Source organism: Stegastes partitus, unplaced genomic scaffold (genome assembly GCF_000690725.1).
Source record: "Stegastes partitus isolate 25-593 unplaced genomic scaffold, Stegastes_partitus-1.0.2 Scaffold69, whole genome shotgun sequence".
NCBI classification, from domain to species: Eukaryota; Metazoa; Chordata; class Actinopteri; family Pomacentridae; genus Stegastes; species Stegastes partitus.
The window spans coordinates 56244-74614 of record NW_007577800.1 but is presented as its reverse complement, the minus strand read 5'-3'; the positions used below and the strand labels follow the sequence as shown (position 1 = coordinate 74614).

The following is an 18371-nucleotide window of genomic DNA, read 5'->3' as shown; positions in this document are numbered from 1 at the left end:
GATACCGAGAAAGCCCAAACGCCATAAAACTCAGAAGAAATAATGGCTTTATTAATGTAAATATTCATTATACACAAATCACACGCTAAGGTATACGCAAGCATAACGATATAAGAAGTACATTTTTTAAAAAGTATCAAAAAAGGCATCTTGTAAAGCATGAAGTTGTTGGGATCTTGGCACATTGTGGGGGCTGTGCCCCATTCTGAAGTTATTTCACAATGAAATGTAAAATGTACACACATTATGAAGCACTGCTCCAGACAAAGTGAGGTCATCCCACGTTCTTTCTATGCTTAGCCCATGTTTAAATTTAATATCACAGAGAGTGTAAGATTGCTAGACCAGTGGTTCAAATTGTTTGCCTTATAATTGGTCTAATTCATGATGATTTCCACAGTTATAGTTACAGTCATATTTACACGTAAAGATATGCTGTGGAACTATTTTTCAAAAATTCGATTTAATAGTGATTTGGGTGACTGACCCTTTAAATAGAGATGCTGGGGCTGTTGAGGTGAAAACGTTCACCTGTAAAGTCCAGTAACACAATATCCTCAAATAAATAACACTAATCAGAACAACTTACAGCAGTTTACAGTAAAACAATCAAATGTGTTTTGGTTGCTGCTTGGCCACCTGTTGCCAAATTTAGTTACTTTTGTGATTAAATGTAGTTATGAGAAGCACCAATTCTCATCATGTCAATTCTGTAAATATCCTACTGTGAGACTGTAACACAGAGAAATTTCAATGTTTAAACTGTTGATGTGACAGAAAAATATTTAGCAAACAGATCAGAGTTTTTTGAACAGTAAAATAATATATAAGTATTTTTGATCAGCTATGCCATAACATTATTGAATACTATGAAGCCATGATTGATTATTTGAGCATGACTGAAATGACATGAATAGATCCACAGCTATTTTTTTTTGACAATTATTCTTAACTTTGGATAACCAACCAACCAACCAACCAACCAACCAAGCAAGCAAACAGAAAAACTTGGGGGATATTCATAAAACATTCAGGGTTAAAGCCTCAGATACCCAGGCCTAACAACCCCACTGGTGTAAATACTCATATAAGGAAACCAGAGGTGTTCTTTTTTTTTCTCCTCCTCTTGCAGCAGCAACCTCAGTCAGGCATATGTGATGACTGCATACTCAGAGTTGGTGCTCATCTTGCGGCTGACCTCTCTGGACTGAGGCACATGCAGTCTGTCGGCAGAACGTGAGGCCTGCAGGTGGGACCTTGATTCATCTCCCCACCACTGGAAGCAGAGAAGAACTAATGTAGCATGTTGGGAATTGCAAGAATAGCTCAGCCTTCCCTTAGTGCTCATAGATATTATTATCAGCGTTACTAACATAATGGTTGTTTTATGTGATGTATTTAAAAGTAGCAGCAACACATTAACATTAAGTATCCACTTATTTTACTCAAAAACAGCTTATTAGGTTTTCATGTATACCCTGCAGTATGCAAATATGCAGACAGCATTAAAATCAATTAAAAATTATATTTGTTTAAAACCTTTAAACAATTGCCAGTTTAACAGGTAAATCTAACTAAACTCATACATTGTACTCTAACCCCTCTGAAATAAATTCTGCATTCATCATGTAGTAGTTTCTACCATAAAATTTAAAAAAACGACAAATAGGCAACTAACCCTGTGAGTTTACTGATGATACATCCAGGTTCAGAAAGTCTCCATAAATCCTAAAAACAACCTTAAATTCTAACAAATAATATCCTCTTTTACATCGATAATCAAACAATATGAGAAAAGTTCATAAAGACGGGGCAAAATGGTACTCCAAACATTCAATAAACATTAATAGTACTGTAGTGTATATAAATGCAGGATGTTTAAATTACATTGTCAGTTGATGTCGTGACGGAAAACATCTAATTTTAATACCCTGACAAACCAAACCTGGCTTCATCGTGCTGTGGTGATACTGGAGGTTAGTTTATTTATGCAATTCCATCCCTTTTATAATGAAATGTGCAAACTGTATAAATAGGTAAAGTAAAAAAAATAAAATAAATGAAATAAATTAATAGGTAAAGTAAAACTTAAGTAGTTCTATGATAAAATAATGAGTAGATGTTTTAAAGTGTCTTGTTTGGCGACGTGACCGATGCTCTCTAAAGCCCTATTTTTCATCTGAGCCTTGAGCTGGCTTTGAAGCATGGCGAAGTACCCTTTCATTCACTGAAGCTTTTATATTGCAGGCACACATTGAGCCTCCTTGTGCAGCATCAACAGCCATAAACTATAAGCCATCGCAGTGGCAGTTTCGTACATTTTCTGTGCCAGCTTTAGAGTCATGTACAGGTATATGATCTATGGAGCAAAGACCTGCTCCTAGGACAGCGGAGAATAAGTTGTCATGTGAATTTGGGCCTCAGTTGGATAAAAGTGACAAATGTGCTGACTTTGAAGTCTCCTCTCTCACCTCTTTTTGATCCCCGGCAGCCAAGTAGCCAACCTGAGTGAGCTCCGGTGTGCTGACGCCACGAACAGTGATCATTATGTCGGCATATGGAACCTCAGTATCACTGTCATTATCTGAGTCAGAGAAATTATTCAATTTATCAGTAATAGTCACTTAGAAAAGAAGTGTGCTGGTACTGCTGAGAGATCTCCTTACCTGCTTGAGGAATCCTCAGAGTCACTCTTTCATTTTGTGTCGACTGTGTCCCTAGAAAATTTGACAGATATAAATGCCAGGAATTAGTTTGGAAGCTGAGAATCTTTCCTCTTACCTCTGATATTCTAAACTGCTTACCCTTCACTGGGAGGAGAACAGCGTGTGGAGGTTGTGGTGAGCTGAAAAAAGAGCCGATAAAGAAATTAACAAATAAAATATTTTGAAAATTTTTAAAGGCAATTCAGCGAAGAGTTAACAAAAGTGCGTTTCTCTAAATTTACTCACCTGGTACTCACACTCAATCTTGACACAATGGGCTCCCCTAGAATACATAACATCGTCAGTACAATGCTGTCGAGATAAATTTGTGTTTACTGCTTTTTACAGCAAATGCGTGTTCAAACTATAATATTTCATAATCACCTTTACCATTCCAGCTCTGTTTGCTCCGGTTCAAACACAGATAAACAGCCAGTGCTGCAAGAACTGTGGCCACTAAAACTGTAACAGTTGCAAGAACCTTAATTCCAGTAAATTCTCCTGTTAACATGGAAACAACAAGATTAACCTGGATTGCATTGGACAGAAAGGAAAACGTTACTTGTAAATAATTATCAGCATATAAGCAGTGTTTCTAAGAGCCTTCATACCTCCACTTGAACTGTTTGGCTGAGTTGGAAGAGATGCTGAAAAATGTAGATCACATGGTATTAATTAAATATAATGGTACAAAAATAAAAATATGTGTAATATTATATGAATAACATCCTTAAACACAGTTCCTCACCATTTTTTGTTTCAGTCCTCGGGTTGACTGTCCAGTTTGGGTCACTCTGAGCTAGAAAAATTAAACAAAAACATTGAAAAATTGTAATTGTTTACTTCTGTATGTTTAAGTTTCACTAGCTATATCTGTATCTTGATTTGCATATAATAAAATTAATCTACCTTGAAGTTGAAGTATAACGATACGCATAGTTTTTTGTGGAAGTAGAGGGTCGTCTGTATCTACTGTGTAGCATGTGTAGTTCTTTCTGAGATCTTCAGTGGACACATTTGATAGATGAAGAGACATTGTGCAAAAGTTGCTTTTGCTCAATGTCCCTTGACAACCGGAGTTGTCTGCATAACTCCAACAACCACGAACAAATCCAGCGGAGCAATTGTAGGTGCAGTTTAATGTAGGAGAGTCTCCCAGTTCTACAGTCAAGAAATCAACGGGCGTCTTCATATTAACACAGCTCGCAAAATCTGCAAAGAGAAAACCTCTTAACTACTTTACAGAAAGAAAACATTATGCTGCCTGTCATACAAAACACAATTTTTACAACTGACTGCATTTTCGGATATGTGAGTACATGTTTAACACTCTAAACTGCTAAAAATCCATAGCAATCACAAACAACATGAATACTGTACCTCGTGCCAACCAAAAAACGAGTAAGGTGAAGTGGACTGAGATCTTCATTGTTGTTCTCTGTTTTACTAATTTCTTCTTTCTTCAAAACAAGCAACTGAATATTTCTAGTAGTATGGCAGCGGTTGCACCTGCACAAACCCACTGACGTGCTCACATATATTTTCCAACCCTTGGTTTGCACAGGAAGTGGTAAGTGCAAAATTACAGTGTAGAGCTGTGTAAAAATAATTCATAACTTTCCATTTATTGCACATGACTTCCTGCAAAGTAAATTACAATTGCAAATATAAAGGGCAAATGCATTTTGGAAAGATGATGATATTCACACCAACATATTTAAATAAAGATTAGTTTTTTTTGCTTATGCATTGATTTTGTGATGCATGCACTTGGCACCTGGCTTAAAAAAAAGGCTGCAGCACATGCCAATGCAGTCTGCACATATGCCTGCAGATACCCCACTGCAGCTCACTTTCTGCTTCGGCAGAGGATGTGTTTGACATTCATTTTACACTGTAATTTAATAATTTATTCTGAAATCCTCACCCTTCAAAAACGCAATGGGTCTTTTCTGATAAAGCATTTCACATTAGTCCTTTGTGATAAAGCCTTTAATGCTAACATTTAATGGAAGCATTTTTTTTTTTTAGCTAAATAGGTCGATTCCTGATATCCTAATTTTAATATTTTTTAAATATGTTTCTCCGTAATAACCTCTTAATGACTTACAAGAGTGACATAAATAATTAAAGTGATCCACTAACAGACACACTATCTAGGTTAGCTTTGGCGCTCATGCATTATGAAAGTAGAAGATAAAGTTACAGAACATCATTGCACACCATTGTCAGCCAGAGCAACCACCTGAGAATCACATTTCGAGCTCGTTTCACTTTCAGTGGCTGAGGGCCTCTCACTTTCATGCCTCTAAACAATCATTCATGTGGGCACAGACCAAACAGTCTTTAATGAAAATGCACAAAAACAAATGAAACTTACTTGTTTCTTGCTTGCTTGTGCGCTTGATTAGAGATTTGGCGACAATGAGCTCATGGAAAGTAATGCATCTGTTCTGTTTTTCAGCTTCATGGATTTTTCTGCTGCTCACACAATCTGGGCTCGCATCAGGTAAGAAAAATAACCAAAGTTTAACATTGTGTTTTTACAGTATATTTGGTTAAATTTAAGAAGAGACAAGACCACATTGACACTGCCTAAGGACAGACATCTACGATATTCCTGACTTTAATTTATATATTATGTAAGAATCATCTGAAGGGAGTGCAGACCTCCCCCTCAGTGAAGAGGCAGACCGTGATCGGTGTCCAGAAGGAAAATACTTCTCCCGCCAGCTTTGTTTGGAGTGTCCCTCTGGTCATTTGTAAGTCATCTTTGAATCGTTGGATCTTTATTTGTTTACTATGTGCACTAACGAAAGTGCATAGATGAGATGAAAAAAGAGATATTGTTCTGCTCCTTTGAAGAATTGTGTGTGAGAATTTAAAATGAAATGCAAATGCAAAAATGTGTATGATCACCACAAGTGAGACATTTAGCTGTAATATAGAAAATAAACCAACAGATTTCTATTTTATAGTTGCCCTGGAAATGTGTCGGCACCTCATAGATGTCCAGCAGGAGCATTCAACCTCTACACGGGGAAAAGCAGCATCAGTGACTGCAAGGTAAAAGACACTTGTGGATTAAAAGAACACTGTCATAGTCTTTGTGTCACATCCTCCTTTGAAAGTCAAAGAAATTGCATGTTTCACTCTATTGTCTTTCTTCACAGTGATTCAGACACATAGGCTCTTTTCACATTTTCAACTTGTCACTAGCAAGAAAAACCTGTGTGAACACAATAACATCAAAGAGAAATCTTTGCCAGAAATTGTTAGTGTGCAATGCAACATTTATTTAATCACATAGTAATTTTATAGTCTCTATGTATGATCCTATTGCTCATTCCTTTATGTTGCAGCCTTGCTTCCCAGGTCTGATCAGTTCAGAGGACAGAGTGGACTGTAGACTGTGTCCTGCGGGCTTCTCGTGCAATCCAGCCAATGGGACGCTTTCTTTATGCCCCCCAGGACGACATTCACCTGAAGGGGTGCTGCAGTGTCTAACCTGTCCTGTAGATTCTGTCTGCACCTCTGGATTTCCTTATAAGGTCATGATTAGCAATAGCGGACAAACTCAGTTCCCCTAAAAATGTATTGTATTTGAGAGAAAAAACTTCTTGTTTGTCAAAAAAAAAAGGTTGTTAATGGTGTGTCTTAGTAGTTAAAGCCATATGCTTTTTCCCCCTTTTTCTCCTTTGTCTGTGTCTTATATGTGCCTTACAGTGTGCGCCTGGCCAGGAGCCCAGCGCTGATCACACTGTGTGTAATGACTGTCCCCCAGGCTTCTATTCCACTGTGTGCACTATTCAGTGTCTGCAGTGTCCAGCAGGTAGCGCAGCATCGTGACCGTATCTTATCTGCACCTACACTGTACTTTATATATAAGTAGACTGAAAACAAATAATTTAATTTGTGACAAAAAATGTCCCACAAATATTAAAATAGTATCCTCCACCTGCCATAGGAAGTTACTGCCCAGATAGTGGGATGCCCCAGCCACTCCCTTGTCCTTCTGGCTGGTCTTCCACATCTGGACAGACTTACTGTCGTAGCTGTAATGATACGTCTCTACTGTGTGGAGGAGCTATGGCCCCCCGCTGGAGCCAGCCAGTGCACAGGTCTAGTCAAACCATCACCTGTCGACCAGGAACATACAAAGACATGAAAGAAGATTCAGCTTGTGTGGTCTGTCCAATAGGTTAGTGATTATTTCTGCATTTTGCTACAGTTTCCTTTGCTTCAGGAAGGAACCTAACATGTAATTGTACATGTCTTCTCTGCAGGTCATTACTGTGTGGGAGGTGTGGCTTTACCTTGTCCTGCTGGGACTTATGGCCCTAAAGAAGGTCTGCAGAGATTGAGAGACTGCACAATTTGTCCTGCAGGTAGAGTGTTTCTATAGTCTTTAAAGGTTTCATGTCCAAAGACTATAATAGGTGCAGAAAATCATGTCACTCTACTCATGAACTTTCCTGCAAGTTTCTTAAGCCCAATACTCCAATTATACCACCGACTTGTTTTGCATGCTTTTACCATATATGCCATCCCATAACAATGTCCCTTTTCTCTATAAATACTTTCCTCTAGGGTTTTACTGTCTGGAAGGTAGCTCACAGAGACCCACCTCCCCGTTCCTGTGCCCACAGGGCTATTACTGTGAAGAGGGCACTGCCACCCCTCATGGGTCACCTTGCCCTGCTGGTACAGCGGGGGAACAACTGGGTCAGACAAGTAGGGCAGCCTGCAAGAGATGTAGAGAAGGACGCTTCTGTCCTGCAGGTAAGTCTTAGCACTATTACACTGACTTCATTGGAGCCACAAATACTGAAATGCAAAAAAACAACGTGTCCTAGAAAGTAACTACATCCATACAAGAAGAAAGAACATGAAATGAAGATGGGTTTTAGCAGCAGCAGAAGTTCACTGCAGAAGGCACTGTGCCCAGTGTTCCTTTTCATTAAAGTATGTGCATATGTGTGTCTGTGTGACAGGCTCATCAGGTCCTGGCTTGCCATGTGCTCGGGGTAGATATTGCCCTGCTGGTACCTTGGAAGAAGCAATATGTCCTCCAGGCACCTTCACACCTCATCAAGGAGCAATAAGTGAGTTTGTATGTTATCATTGTTTTATGCTCACCACTCTTCAGGTAAGGTTTTATATTCACATTCACTGATTTTCCTACACCGAACATAAAGCCCGGTTTGCCATTAATTTAAAACACAGTCCCTTAAAAGCTCACCATAACTAATATGATGCTATATCACTTTATCATCGCAAAATTCAGTGATTATATAAAAATATAAGTGTTAGTTCCCACGATAACCTGGAATATATGGATGAGAAATTGCAACAGATTGATGCTGAGAGGGCAAAGAGAGAGCATCTAATTTAGCAACTAAAAACAACAACAGTTGATGGCAAGCTGGAGCAGTGAGTTCCCTGCAGAAAAAAAAATGACAGATGACTGTCACAGCTACATGAGCAGTGAGTGTAGAGAAGGGGTAGCTGGCAAAATCTCAAAGTGATACCTTTAAATGAGTCTAACAGACTTCCTAATGGAGTAGATCAAAGCAGAGCTTTAACCCTGTATTCTTCTTGGCATGGCAACTACTCCCTCCAGGTGTGAAGGATTGCCTCAAATGCCCTGCTGGTTTTTACTGTCCTGAGGGGACAAGTGACCCAAAGCCCTGTCCACCAGGCTCCTTCAATCCCTTAGAGGGTCAGGATGAGTTGGCTGATTGCAGAGAGTGTTATGCAGGAAAAGCCTGCACACAGGTAGCGCTGAGAGCCCCGGATGTGGACTGCATGCAAGGGTAAGTAACGTCGTCAGAGTCAAGAAAAGCTTCTGAAATCTGTGTTTCCAATACATGGATAAGTGCTGAAGCTTCAGCACACTGTCACAGAGGAAGTTTCAATCTGCCTGTGCATTGCTGTGCTTTATGACTTTGATTAATTTGTCTGAATCCTGACAGGTTTGTGTGCCCTCCTGGTTCCTCCAAACCCAACGCACCAACCAACGCATGCCCACCGGGAACACTGAGCAATCGCACAGACCTCACTGACCGCTCACAGTGTCAGCAGTGTCCCGCACGATATGCCTGTCTGCGAGGTGACATTTCATATATGTGTTCGGTCGACCTTTAAAAGTGCCGTTTGACATTCTGTAGTCTCAAAAGAAAAGAATTGGCTGGTGTATTACTGTCATGTATTACATTGGGAAGTGATTTAACATACGTATAAATGTGTGTTTTACTAGACCTTAAGGGCACATCATGGGTATATTGTAAAAATATTTTAGTGTATGGCAGTAGAGAAATACCAAACTAATAACTATATTCACATTTATCATCTTTAAAAAGTCTTGTGTGTAAATAACAATAATAAAAAAATAACAATACTTATATCTCAAACAAGATATTCATTCAAAGATATAATTACTGTGTCAGTATTACCTTGACCTACTTTATAGCAATAAGATCTATATATTTTCTACATGTATCCCCCCTTGATGCATGTATTGTTTATCTCTATCAGGAACTGGTGGTGTCCAGAGACCACCAGTGTCCTGCTTTGCAGGACATTACTGTCCACCTGGAACTATGTTCCCAACCCAGTACAAGTGTCCTGTGGGGACATGGAGCAGTTACAGTGGATTGAAGACTGAAAGTGAGTGCCTGCCATGCCCACAGGGCTGGTACTGTTTGGCTGGTTCTGGAGCTCCGTCAGGTCGATGCAGCTCTGGACACTACTGTCCTGAAGGTAACATGACAATATCTGTAACATCTTAATTACATGAATACATTTTTGAGTTGTGTAATTCAGCAAATCTAACAGATTAAATACAGTACTGTAAATACAGTATTTTGTTTTGCAAGCTGTTATAAACTAAATACACTCCATGTGAAATCGATATCATGAAATAAGATTTGTTTTCTCCCCAGAGCTGTAATCATGAGTCACTCATGTGGATATAACTATGTTGATGTTGCATCACCAGGGACTGCATATGGCACCCAGTTTCCTTGCCCGGCAGGCACCTACAGCATCCAAATGGGAAACAGACACAGGGAGGACTGCTTGATTTGTCCTGAAGGCTCATTCTGCCAACAGGGCACCTCCAAACCTTCACCCTGCCCACCGTAAGCAGTAATCACATACTGAAAATCAGATGGAAGATGTGAGGATGATAATTAAGAGGATGATGACATGGAAAGAATCTGCTATATGGGGTAACTCAAACTGGTGCAATAAGTGTGATTTAGTCCCCCCCTCTGTCTTTCTCCAGCTCCACATTTCGCCGCCTGAAAGGAGGTCGGAGGCTGGAGGACTGCTCTCCTTGCCCTGCTGGCTATTTTTGTCCCCACTCAGCCAGTGTCAACCCCAGAGTGTGTGGAGCTGGCAGCTTCTCTGTAAGGCCCCATCTATACCACAGTTCAGTGTGACTGGACAACGTACGGAAGCGACAGAAACCAAAACTACTGCATTCTCATTCTTCCATAAGGCATTTTGATTGTCCTATTTTTAGATTAGCATTTTCCGCCCACATGATATCGTCTTACATTACTCACCTCGTATGTATGTCTGTAAATGTCAGCGAGAGGAGTAGTTAGTCAGTTTTTTATTATGCTTCATCTTCTGCTCTCAGTATTGAAGCAATGTCAGTGTTTTTCCAGCATCTTCCAAGTTCGATCCTCCACTCCTTTTCAGGTCCTTTTCAGTTTCTATCTTGCTGCGTCCCTCCCCCATACCAGTTGATATCTTTAACTTCAACTCTGAATCTTTCTTCACATTCTCTTGTGTGTAGGACGAAGGCTCTGTGGAGTGTTCTCCGTGCCTGCAGGGCCACTACTGCAGCAATGAGACCACCAGTGAGGAAGCCATGTTAAGTGTTATGGTGTGTCCGCCAGGTTTTCTCTGCTCTCAGGGTTTGGCTAGAGACCCCCAACGCTCAGCCACCCTCTGTCTTCGAGGTTTTTACTGCCCCGGAGGAGGAATTGTGAGTAAAGGAGGGATACATACAGCAAACTAAGATTTAAAAAAAAAAAAAAAAAAAAAAAAGATTATGGTCTGAATTGCTTTTAAACAACCTGTAAATGTGATTGCACTCATAGGATCCCAACCCAGTTCCTTGCCCCAATGGCACCTACAGTGAATTTCCTGGTCTGCGTGACGTCAGTGAGTGTGTCCAGTGTCCTGAGGGGAAGTATTGTTACTCCCTAAAGCCTCAGGAGCAGCCAATAACCAGGCCTGTAAGATCCCTAATCAATGAGAAAAACAAGTACAACAAACATATTGCTTAAATCTCTAACTAACACATAAAAAAATACATTAATTTTAGGTCAAATAAGCACAAAAGGTAATTTTTGATCACAGGTGATGGTTTCATTTCCAAAAATAAATAACATAATCATTATGTCTGTTGTGATACTTAAGACGGGAGTGTGTCCCGATGGGTACTATTGCCCCCGAGGGACTGGCGACCCCTACACCTACCCCTGTCAGGCTGGCAGATACAGGAACAACACACTTGGTCACAGTGGAGAGGCGTGTATTTTATGTCCATCCAGGCATTACTGCAACAGGCCGGGAACTCGCATACCCCTAGTCTGTCCTCAGGTAAGAAAATTTTGGAAAAACTGTCAGTCTGCATAGATGATGACTTATAAATGTGCATGTCTCTGTGTATGTGACATCTCAGTAAAACTCTTTTCTCTCCGTCACCCTTTTCAGGGATTTTACTGTCCAGACGGCACTTCTACACCCGAGCCTTGTCCTGAGGGAACCTACAGCTCACGCTCTGCTCTCAGAGATGGATCTGAGTGCACCCCTTGTGGCGGAGGACAGTATTGCACCGGTGTTGGACTCGCAGAGCCCTCTGGAAGCTGCAAAGAGCGTTTCTACTGCAGGGAGGGAGCCAAGTCTGCAGTATGAAAATGCTATTTTAGTTATTTACTTAACAGAGGTTGTTAGCCTCTATTTCTGAATCTTTTCTTTACTTGGAATGATCCTCAGCTTCCATGAAACCTCCTGAGTTTAACAAATACATGTGAAAAATAATAATAACAGGAGCTTTTTACGTTATTCACTCATCTCATGTGTACAGAACCACTCATATTAAGCCAGTTTACAGTTTGTGATTTTCACTCATATTCTAAAATTTTTTTTGTCAGAATTAAGCTCGCTACAGTACATGTTGACCTCCTTTTCCCATCTACGTACTGTTATTCTGTCCAGACACCAGTTGATGGACCGACCGGAGGCCTATGTCCAGCAGGAAGTTACTGTCCTCTAGCGTCGTCCTCTCCCCTCCCCTGTCCCTCCGGCACCTTCAGCAACAGCACCGGCCTCAGCAGACCCGAGGAGTGTGTCGACTGTCCACCAGGGTAATCCCACTCATATTCCGGCACCGTTCTTCTTCGCAGTGTGATTCTTCAGATATCAGCTGCTTTATATAAGAGGACGATGTGAAACTGAAGCCGCTGTTCCGTGAGCCAATATGTTTCTCTCCCTGTCAGTTTTTATTGCTTAGGTTCCAACAACACCTCACCTTCGGGTCTTTGTTTTCCTGGTTTTTACTGTACCGGTGGGTCAGCTTCACCTGTTCAGAATGAAGCAGAGGAGGGTTATTTTGCATTGCAGGGGGCAGCCAGGGCAGAACCATGCCCTTTAGGCACATTTCAATCGGTAGGAAGTGTTACATACCGAATACAGAGTGATGTTACTCTAGAAATGTATTGTTAAAATTAAGTTATTCGGAGTTATTCCCTTGTCTATAAATTCTCCATAGCATCGAGGTGCAAAGTCATGTGTGGGGTGTCAAGAAGGCCGACTGTGTAACCGGACAGGCTTGTCTCAGCCACCACTGTGCCCCACAGGACACTACTGTCCTCCAGGGACCTCTGCTGCTCGCTCCTGTCCTCCGGTCAGTATCACTGCATTAGTTTGTGTGTGTGAAAATCTGGGCGTGTTTATTCAGATGATCATTTTTACTCGTCTTACTCTTCTACCTCATATGTGTGTGTGTTAATTTTGCTGTATGTCTTATTTCTGCAGTCCAGCTACTTCATTTTATTTACTGTTCATCAAACTCACATAATTGATATTGAAAGCTTATACTATCTGATTATTCAGGGCTCCTACTCTGACCAGCCTGGTGGTGAGGCTGTGCACCACTGTCGACCATGTGAGGCAGGTTTCTTCTGTGGCAGAGCTGGTCTCTCTGAACCTCAGGGTCTCTGCGACCCAGGACACTACTGTACCTATGGAGCCTCCACCGCCACTCCAGTAAGACAAAACAATTTCCAACAGCTTATTCAAGAAGAAACTGCTACTTAATAAAAATGAAATTGTGTGAACTTTAAAGAGAAATGTAAGCACTTTATGGTCTAAACACAATTAGCTTTTGGGACAGAATAACAAAATTGATAGCTGGCATGTGATGTTGTACAAAGAGAATGAGAGATTTAATCCATTCTCTTCATTTAACAGCTACTGAAAGGAATTTAAAGGGATATTAGCTGTACACTTTGATGTCATATCACCAAATTTATTTTCTGATCACTCGATCAATATATCTCAAATGGTCTGATGTAACATGAAGCCACTCTGTGATGGTTTTCACATTTATCATGCTGATTTCTGAATGAAATACAATGAGGGAGAAATGTTTGACATTTTGTCTATTACATGCTTGTTGATGATTTATGCTTATAATTTGGCTTTGTTTCAAGCGAGGCAATTTGTCAGCATGGTGCAGTATATGAGCGGGGGAAGGAGCACAGACAAGGAAAAACACAGGGCAATTAAGGAGGTAGAAATATCCTGGTCTCCAAGTTGAATCTGTCTGCTTTAAAGCTGTGTAGTTGATTTGATGGCAGCTATTCATTTTCCACACACTTTGACTGCTTAAGTATTTTCATTTTGATATGAATATGAATTTAAAGGCATGTTTAGTTCGAGTTTGCATTAGTTAAATAAATAACTGACGTGCTTTTTGGATAAGCTGCTGTTAGTGCGTAGGAAATGAATGGCAGCTACCAACTCAAGCTGCCCACAGCTTTAACTTTTAAACTTCTAACTCCAACAGCCAAAATGAAGCACAAATTATAAAACTTTGTCGTATTCTGAAGCTTAAGATGATTCCTTCAAAGCGCTTGTTTAGTCCAACAGCCCAAAGACACTCGGTTTACCATCACATAAGACAGACATTTTTTGGCATCTTTGCTTGACTTTAATGATTAACCAATGATCTTTATTGCAATTGCAAATGTGTCAGTCAGATTCTGATGCTTGCTTCAACATTCCCACAGGTAGCTGTGGCTTCTGGTGGTGTGTGTCCTGCAGGTTATGTCTGTCCAAAGGGGACCAAACACCCCCAGCTGCACCCCTGTCCTGTAGGAACCTGGAGCAACACTGTGGGAGCCCAGAACCTGTCCTCCTGCTGGCCCTGCCCCCCAGGACTCTACTGCAACAGCACTGGACTTAGCCAGCCTTCAGGAATTTGTGACATAGGTGATGAAAATAATTATCTGGTTCAATGTCAGACTGTAATACAGCACTACCACTTTTAATCATGTACTCTCACTGAAGTGATTTTATGCCTGTCCACTAATCATTCTGAATGTATTTTACAGGGTGGTGAAGATCTTTTACTTTCTCTACATCCAGAAATAATATCTAATTTCTCAATATGTTTTTCTTTAACTGAAAAGAGTAAAGAAAAAAGTTACCAGAGTATATTTTGTATTTTGTAGGATATTACTGTTTAGGAGGAGCAGCGTCTCCAATGCCCTCAGATGGAGTGACAGGGGACATTTGTCCAATTGGACACTTTTGTCCAATGGGCTCGGCTTCTCCTGTACTGTGTCTTGATGGGACACACTCAAACACTACAGGTATATGAAACTGATTTCATAGAACTGCATTATATAGGAGGCAACCCGATTCAAAACACAAAATGCAGGCATTAGCTCATCATTTTCACCTTTCTTTTTTGGATAAAGGGGCAGAAGCATGTGATGACTGCCCCTCTGGGACATACTGTCTCTCTGGAGATGGTGTCCAGTCCTGTCCAGCGGGACACTACTGTCTGGGCGGTGGTGTTGAGGGCATTCTACCCTGCCCGCCTGGTACATACAGCCCTCATTTCGGCCTCAGTCAAGTGGAGCAGTGCCTCATTTGTCCAGCAGGTGAGAGTATTGTCACATGGTTTTAATTGCTTGTTCTGTAACGACATGGAAACCATACATAGACTGTTTAGCTGAATTGGATTTCAAAGCATTAAATTGTCATTTAATTATTGGATGTGTTTAAACTAATTGATTCAAATAGAAAGCAATAACAGAATGTTTCATCACATTTAATTAACTTAAGGAGGGAATATTTCATGATGCTATTGGATTTCTAATAAACATTTCCCTTATTGCTGCTGCAGTGATGTTTAGTGTTTTAATGCTTCAATACCAGGATTCTTCTGTGAAGACTGGGGTCTGTTTGAACCTACTGGGCCCTGCCAGGCTGGTTACTACTGCATAGCAGGTATACTACATGTATGAAACTGTTGGTACCCTGTGTTCAGTATTACCTGTAAATACCTTAAAAACCTGCTACTTCAGAAAATCACCCTTACACTGCCCTATTTAAAATATGCAACTTCTTAAGGTGTAAACTTTCCAAACCCTGATGGAAACTTCAGCACAGGAGTAGGGGAAGCATGTCCAAAGGGGAGCTTCTGTCCTGAGGGCACCAGTCTCCCTCTGCCCTGTCCACCAGGGACCTACTCTAACAGGTTGGTTATGTTAAAATATTACACACACTATTTTACCATGTAAAATGTAAATGTATGCGCATGTGTTTACATTTGTATGGTTACAGCCTTCATCTGACAGACTCCTCTGGCTGTAGTCCATGTCCAGCGGGTCACTTCTGTGCCACTGCAGGTCTCACTCGTCCATCTGGACTGTGTCAGGCAGGGTTCTACTGCCCAGGGGGAGACACAACAGGCACAGGTAGAAGTGCGAAATATTGGCTTTTTGTTTTTGTCATTGGTAATTAATTTTGTCTGCTCGGGTCATAATATTAATTAACTCCACTATTCCTTTCTGTGGGGTAAGCTTGGTCTGACCGCCATCAAATATCAGCACTTTAGTGATTATTCATTAATGTAGTTGCTTACATGGAATGAAAGAGCAAAATTAATATATAATGTGTGAATAGAAATCTTATGAATAAGCATCAAGTAGAAGAGAAACAGATGCTGGTAAATGTAGGAAACGTGTATGTGTGAGGGTGTTTTGTTGAATGAATGATTACTGAATTAATCAGGGGTTATTACAGGATTTATCATAGGCTTAGCAGTCATAATTTCAGTGATTTACCATATCTAATTGGTTTTCCTCTCCAGGCTCAGAGGGGGGACTTTGCCCACCAACTCATTACTGCCCTAAGGGCAGCGCTAGCCCAGTGCCCTGCCAAGCTGGAACTTACACCAACCTCACAGGCCAGTCAGCGTGTTCCCGCTGCCCTGCTGGATACTACTGTCCAGAAAAGACCGGCAATTTTACCAAGTTCCCCTGTCCCCCTGGATTCTACTGTCCTGATGGTACACTCACCATCAGTCATGGTTGTGTTTTGTTCTGAATTTATTGAAAAATATTGACTAGTGCACTAATGTAAGTGCTGGTTAGCTTCTAAATAACCAGCTGGTAACACGATTTACAATCGTCTGGCTGCACTGAATGATGCTGTCTGCTTTGGTAAACTATTCCCCTCGGATTTTACATTACAGGGAACGCGTAGCATTGAAGATAACAACATTGCATGTGAAACTTGTTTGAGATTTAATTGTATTATATGCACAGGAACCAGGCATGCCACCCAGTTTCCCTGCCCTCGGGGATACTACAACCCAGAGCCTATGACTCAGAGTCTGGACAGCTGCCTGCCCTGTCCTCCAGGACACTACTGTGAGAAGGAAAGGCTGACCAAAGTGTCTGGAAAATGCAAGGCTGGTCAGTAATAGTGTCTCTGTTTATTTCTACCAAAGATACAATTACAGTCATCCAGCCTAGTTTCTCAGTGTCAGGACTTTGTCCTCTATGCTAGCCTGTTTGTTATCTCCTGGGGCTGGCAAGCCGGTCCAAAGCAGAATGGAAGACTTGGGGGCAGGGAGCAAAGAGTGCACATTAAGCAGGAAACATCACAACTCACAACAGCTGCATTTCAGCGCCAACTACTGATTTTAAATGATTCTCTGTACATTATTTATTTATGTACTAGGATGCAAAAGAGCCTGGCTTCATATGTCAGCCACATAATGCACACAGCACTCAGATTGATATTAGAAGAGTGGCTGCCTGGTTTATTAAACTTTTTTTCCCTTTCTCTCCATGACTCATCTCTTACCTTGTTGTGTGTTGCTTTGTTGAGTATCTTGGTTTACCCTGAGAAAGTTATCATGTGATGTCTGCAGTGATGGTGCAGTATATGTCAGCTACAATAATGCTTCTGTACAACGGAGACAGATGACACTTAGAACATCAGTACATCACCTTAATCGTCTCCTGCTTTGTCTCTTGCTATGTTTGTTCCACTCAGGTTGGTTCTGTGTGTCGGCAGCATGGAACTCCCAGCCCTTTGACCTCGACAATTACACAAATGCCAACTGTCTTTGTCCGGCTACCTCCACAGGCGGGCGCTGCCAGGTGGGTTTTTACTGCCCCCTGGGTAGCTCAGAGCCTGTGCCTTGTCCGCCTGGAACCTTCTGTAACATCTCAGGTATTTGCACACTGTTCACTAGTCCACAATAAGCACACATAAGTTCTCAGTCAACATTGAAACTAAAAACTTCACATGTCTAAGTATATATAGAAGATAAAACAAGTCGATTCCAGGTCTTTTGATGGTTCAGACTTCATTCTGCTGGAGGGAATGTCCGTCTCTAGGTAACTTGGACGTAATATTTCTGGGTATATGAGATCCAAATAAGAAATGTACTCATGTTACTTAAAAGGTTTGGCTCTGCCAGCGGGTCCCTGCTCCCCTGGGTATCACTGTGTAGGAGGAGCCACTGAGGCCAGACCAACAGATGGAAAAACAGGCAGCATCTGTCCACCTGGGACGTACTGTGGTAAGCCCAGCTTTACTGCCTTGGAATGGTTGCATCACTAACTTGCCAACAAAGTTTTTAGGCCTGTTTTTTTTTGTAATATGGTAAAGTGCTTGGTGAAATGGACAGCACACTGGTTCAACAGATGCCTGGCATACTGCTTTATTTGAATATTTATAACTGAGTTTAATTGGGAAAACATTATTATGACTACCCTACATTATATGTGTGTACTATAGAAGAGATGCATGTAGACGTAAACTGGAAACTAAGAAAATGAATTAAGTAACTTGTATAAACTGTTCAAGATCAACACAACACCGTACAAGAGTCTGCAAGTCAGATCATATCTTACTTCATATTCAAAGAGTAACTCTTGAACTGATTGGAATGATTTTTTGTAGCACGAAGGCCACAGCTTCTAAAGTGGGGGTGTTTTCTACATTCCCCTGCTACTTTCCACGGCTGAAAGACATGCAAATTAGGTGGACTGTAGACCTCAAAGTAGCTATAACTATGACTCAGGAGGATTGAAGTGTGAGTCAGCTTGTTTCTAT

The 18371-nt window shown here is 41.0% G+C and overlaps 1 protein-coding gene across 2 annotated transcripts; it reads right to left on the bottom strand.

The window, feature by feature from the left end:
• Positions 1 to 24: 24 nt before the first annotated feature.
• LOC103353368 (uncharacterized) lies at positions 25 to 4184 on the bottom strand. 2 transcript variants are annotated; one of them, XM_008276306.1, is made up of 10 exons: positions 4086 to 4184; positions 3615 to 3917; positions 3454 to 3504; positions 3317 to 3352; positions 3090 to 3206; positions 2952 to 2988; positions 2805 to 2845; positions 2667 to 2717; positions 2472 to 2584; positions 25 to 1276 (listed from the first exon to the last, which is right to left on the bottom strand). In XM_008276306.1, the coding sequence occupies exons 1-10, from the start codon at positions 4132 to 4134 to the stop codon at positions 1145 to 1147; spliced, it is 930 nt and encodes a 309-aa protein (XP_008274528.1). In that variant the 5' UTR covers positions 4135 to 4184; the 3' UTR covers positions 25 to 1144. The 2 variants fall into 2 exon arrangements, with proteins under 2 accessions (XP_008274528.1, XP_008274529.1); XM_008276307.1 differs by having other exon boundaries at positions 3096 to 3206.
• Positions 4185 to 18371: the final 14187 nt, after the last annotated feature.

Excerpts from the sequence above, each read along its gene's own strand:
- LOC103353368 (XM_008276306.1), bottom strand. The coding sequence starts at position 4,134 with ATGAAGATCTCAGTCCACTTCACCTTACTCGTTTTTTGGTTGGCACGA. Across the intron at positions 2,718-2,804 it reads TGTTCTCCTCCCAGTGAAGG|GGACACAGTCGACACAAAAT; the intron begins GTAAGCAGTTTA and ends CAAATTTTCTAG. Across the intron at positions 2,585-2,666 it reads TCTGAGGATTCCTCAAGCAG|ATAATGACAGTGATACTGAG; the intron begins GTAAGGAGATCT and ends TCTCTGACTCAG.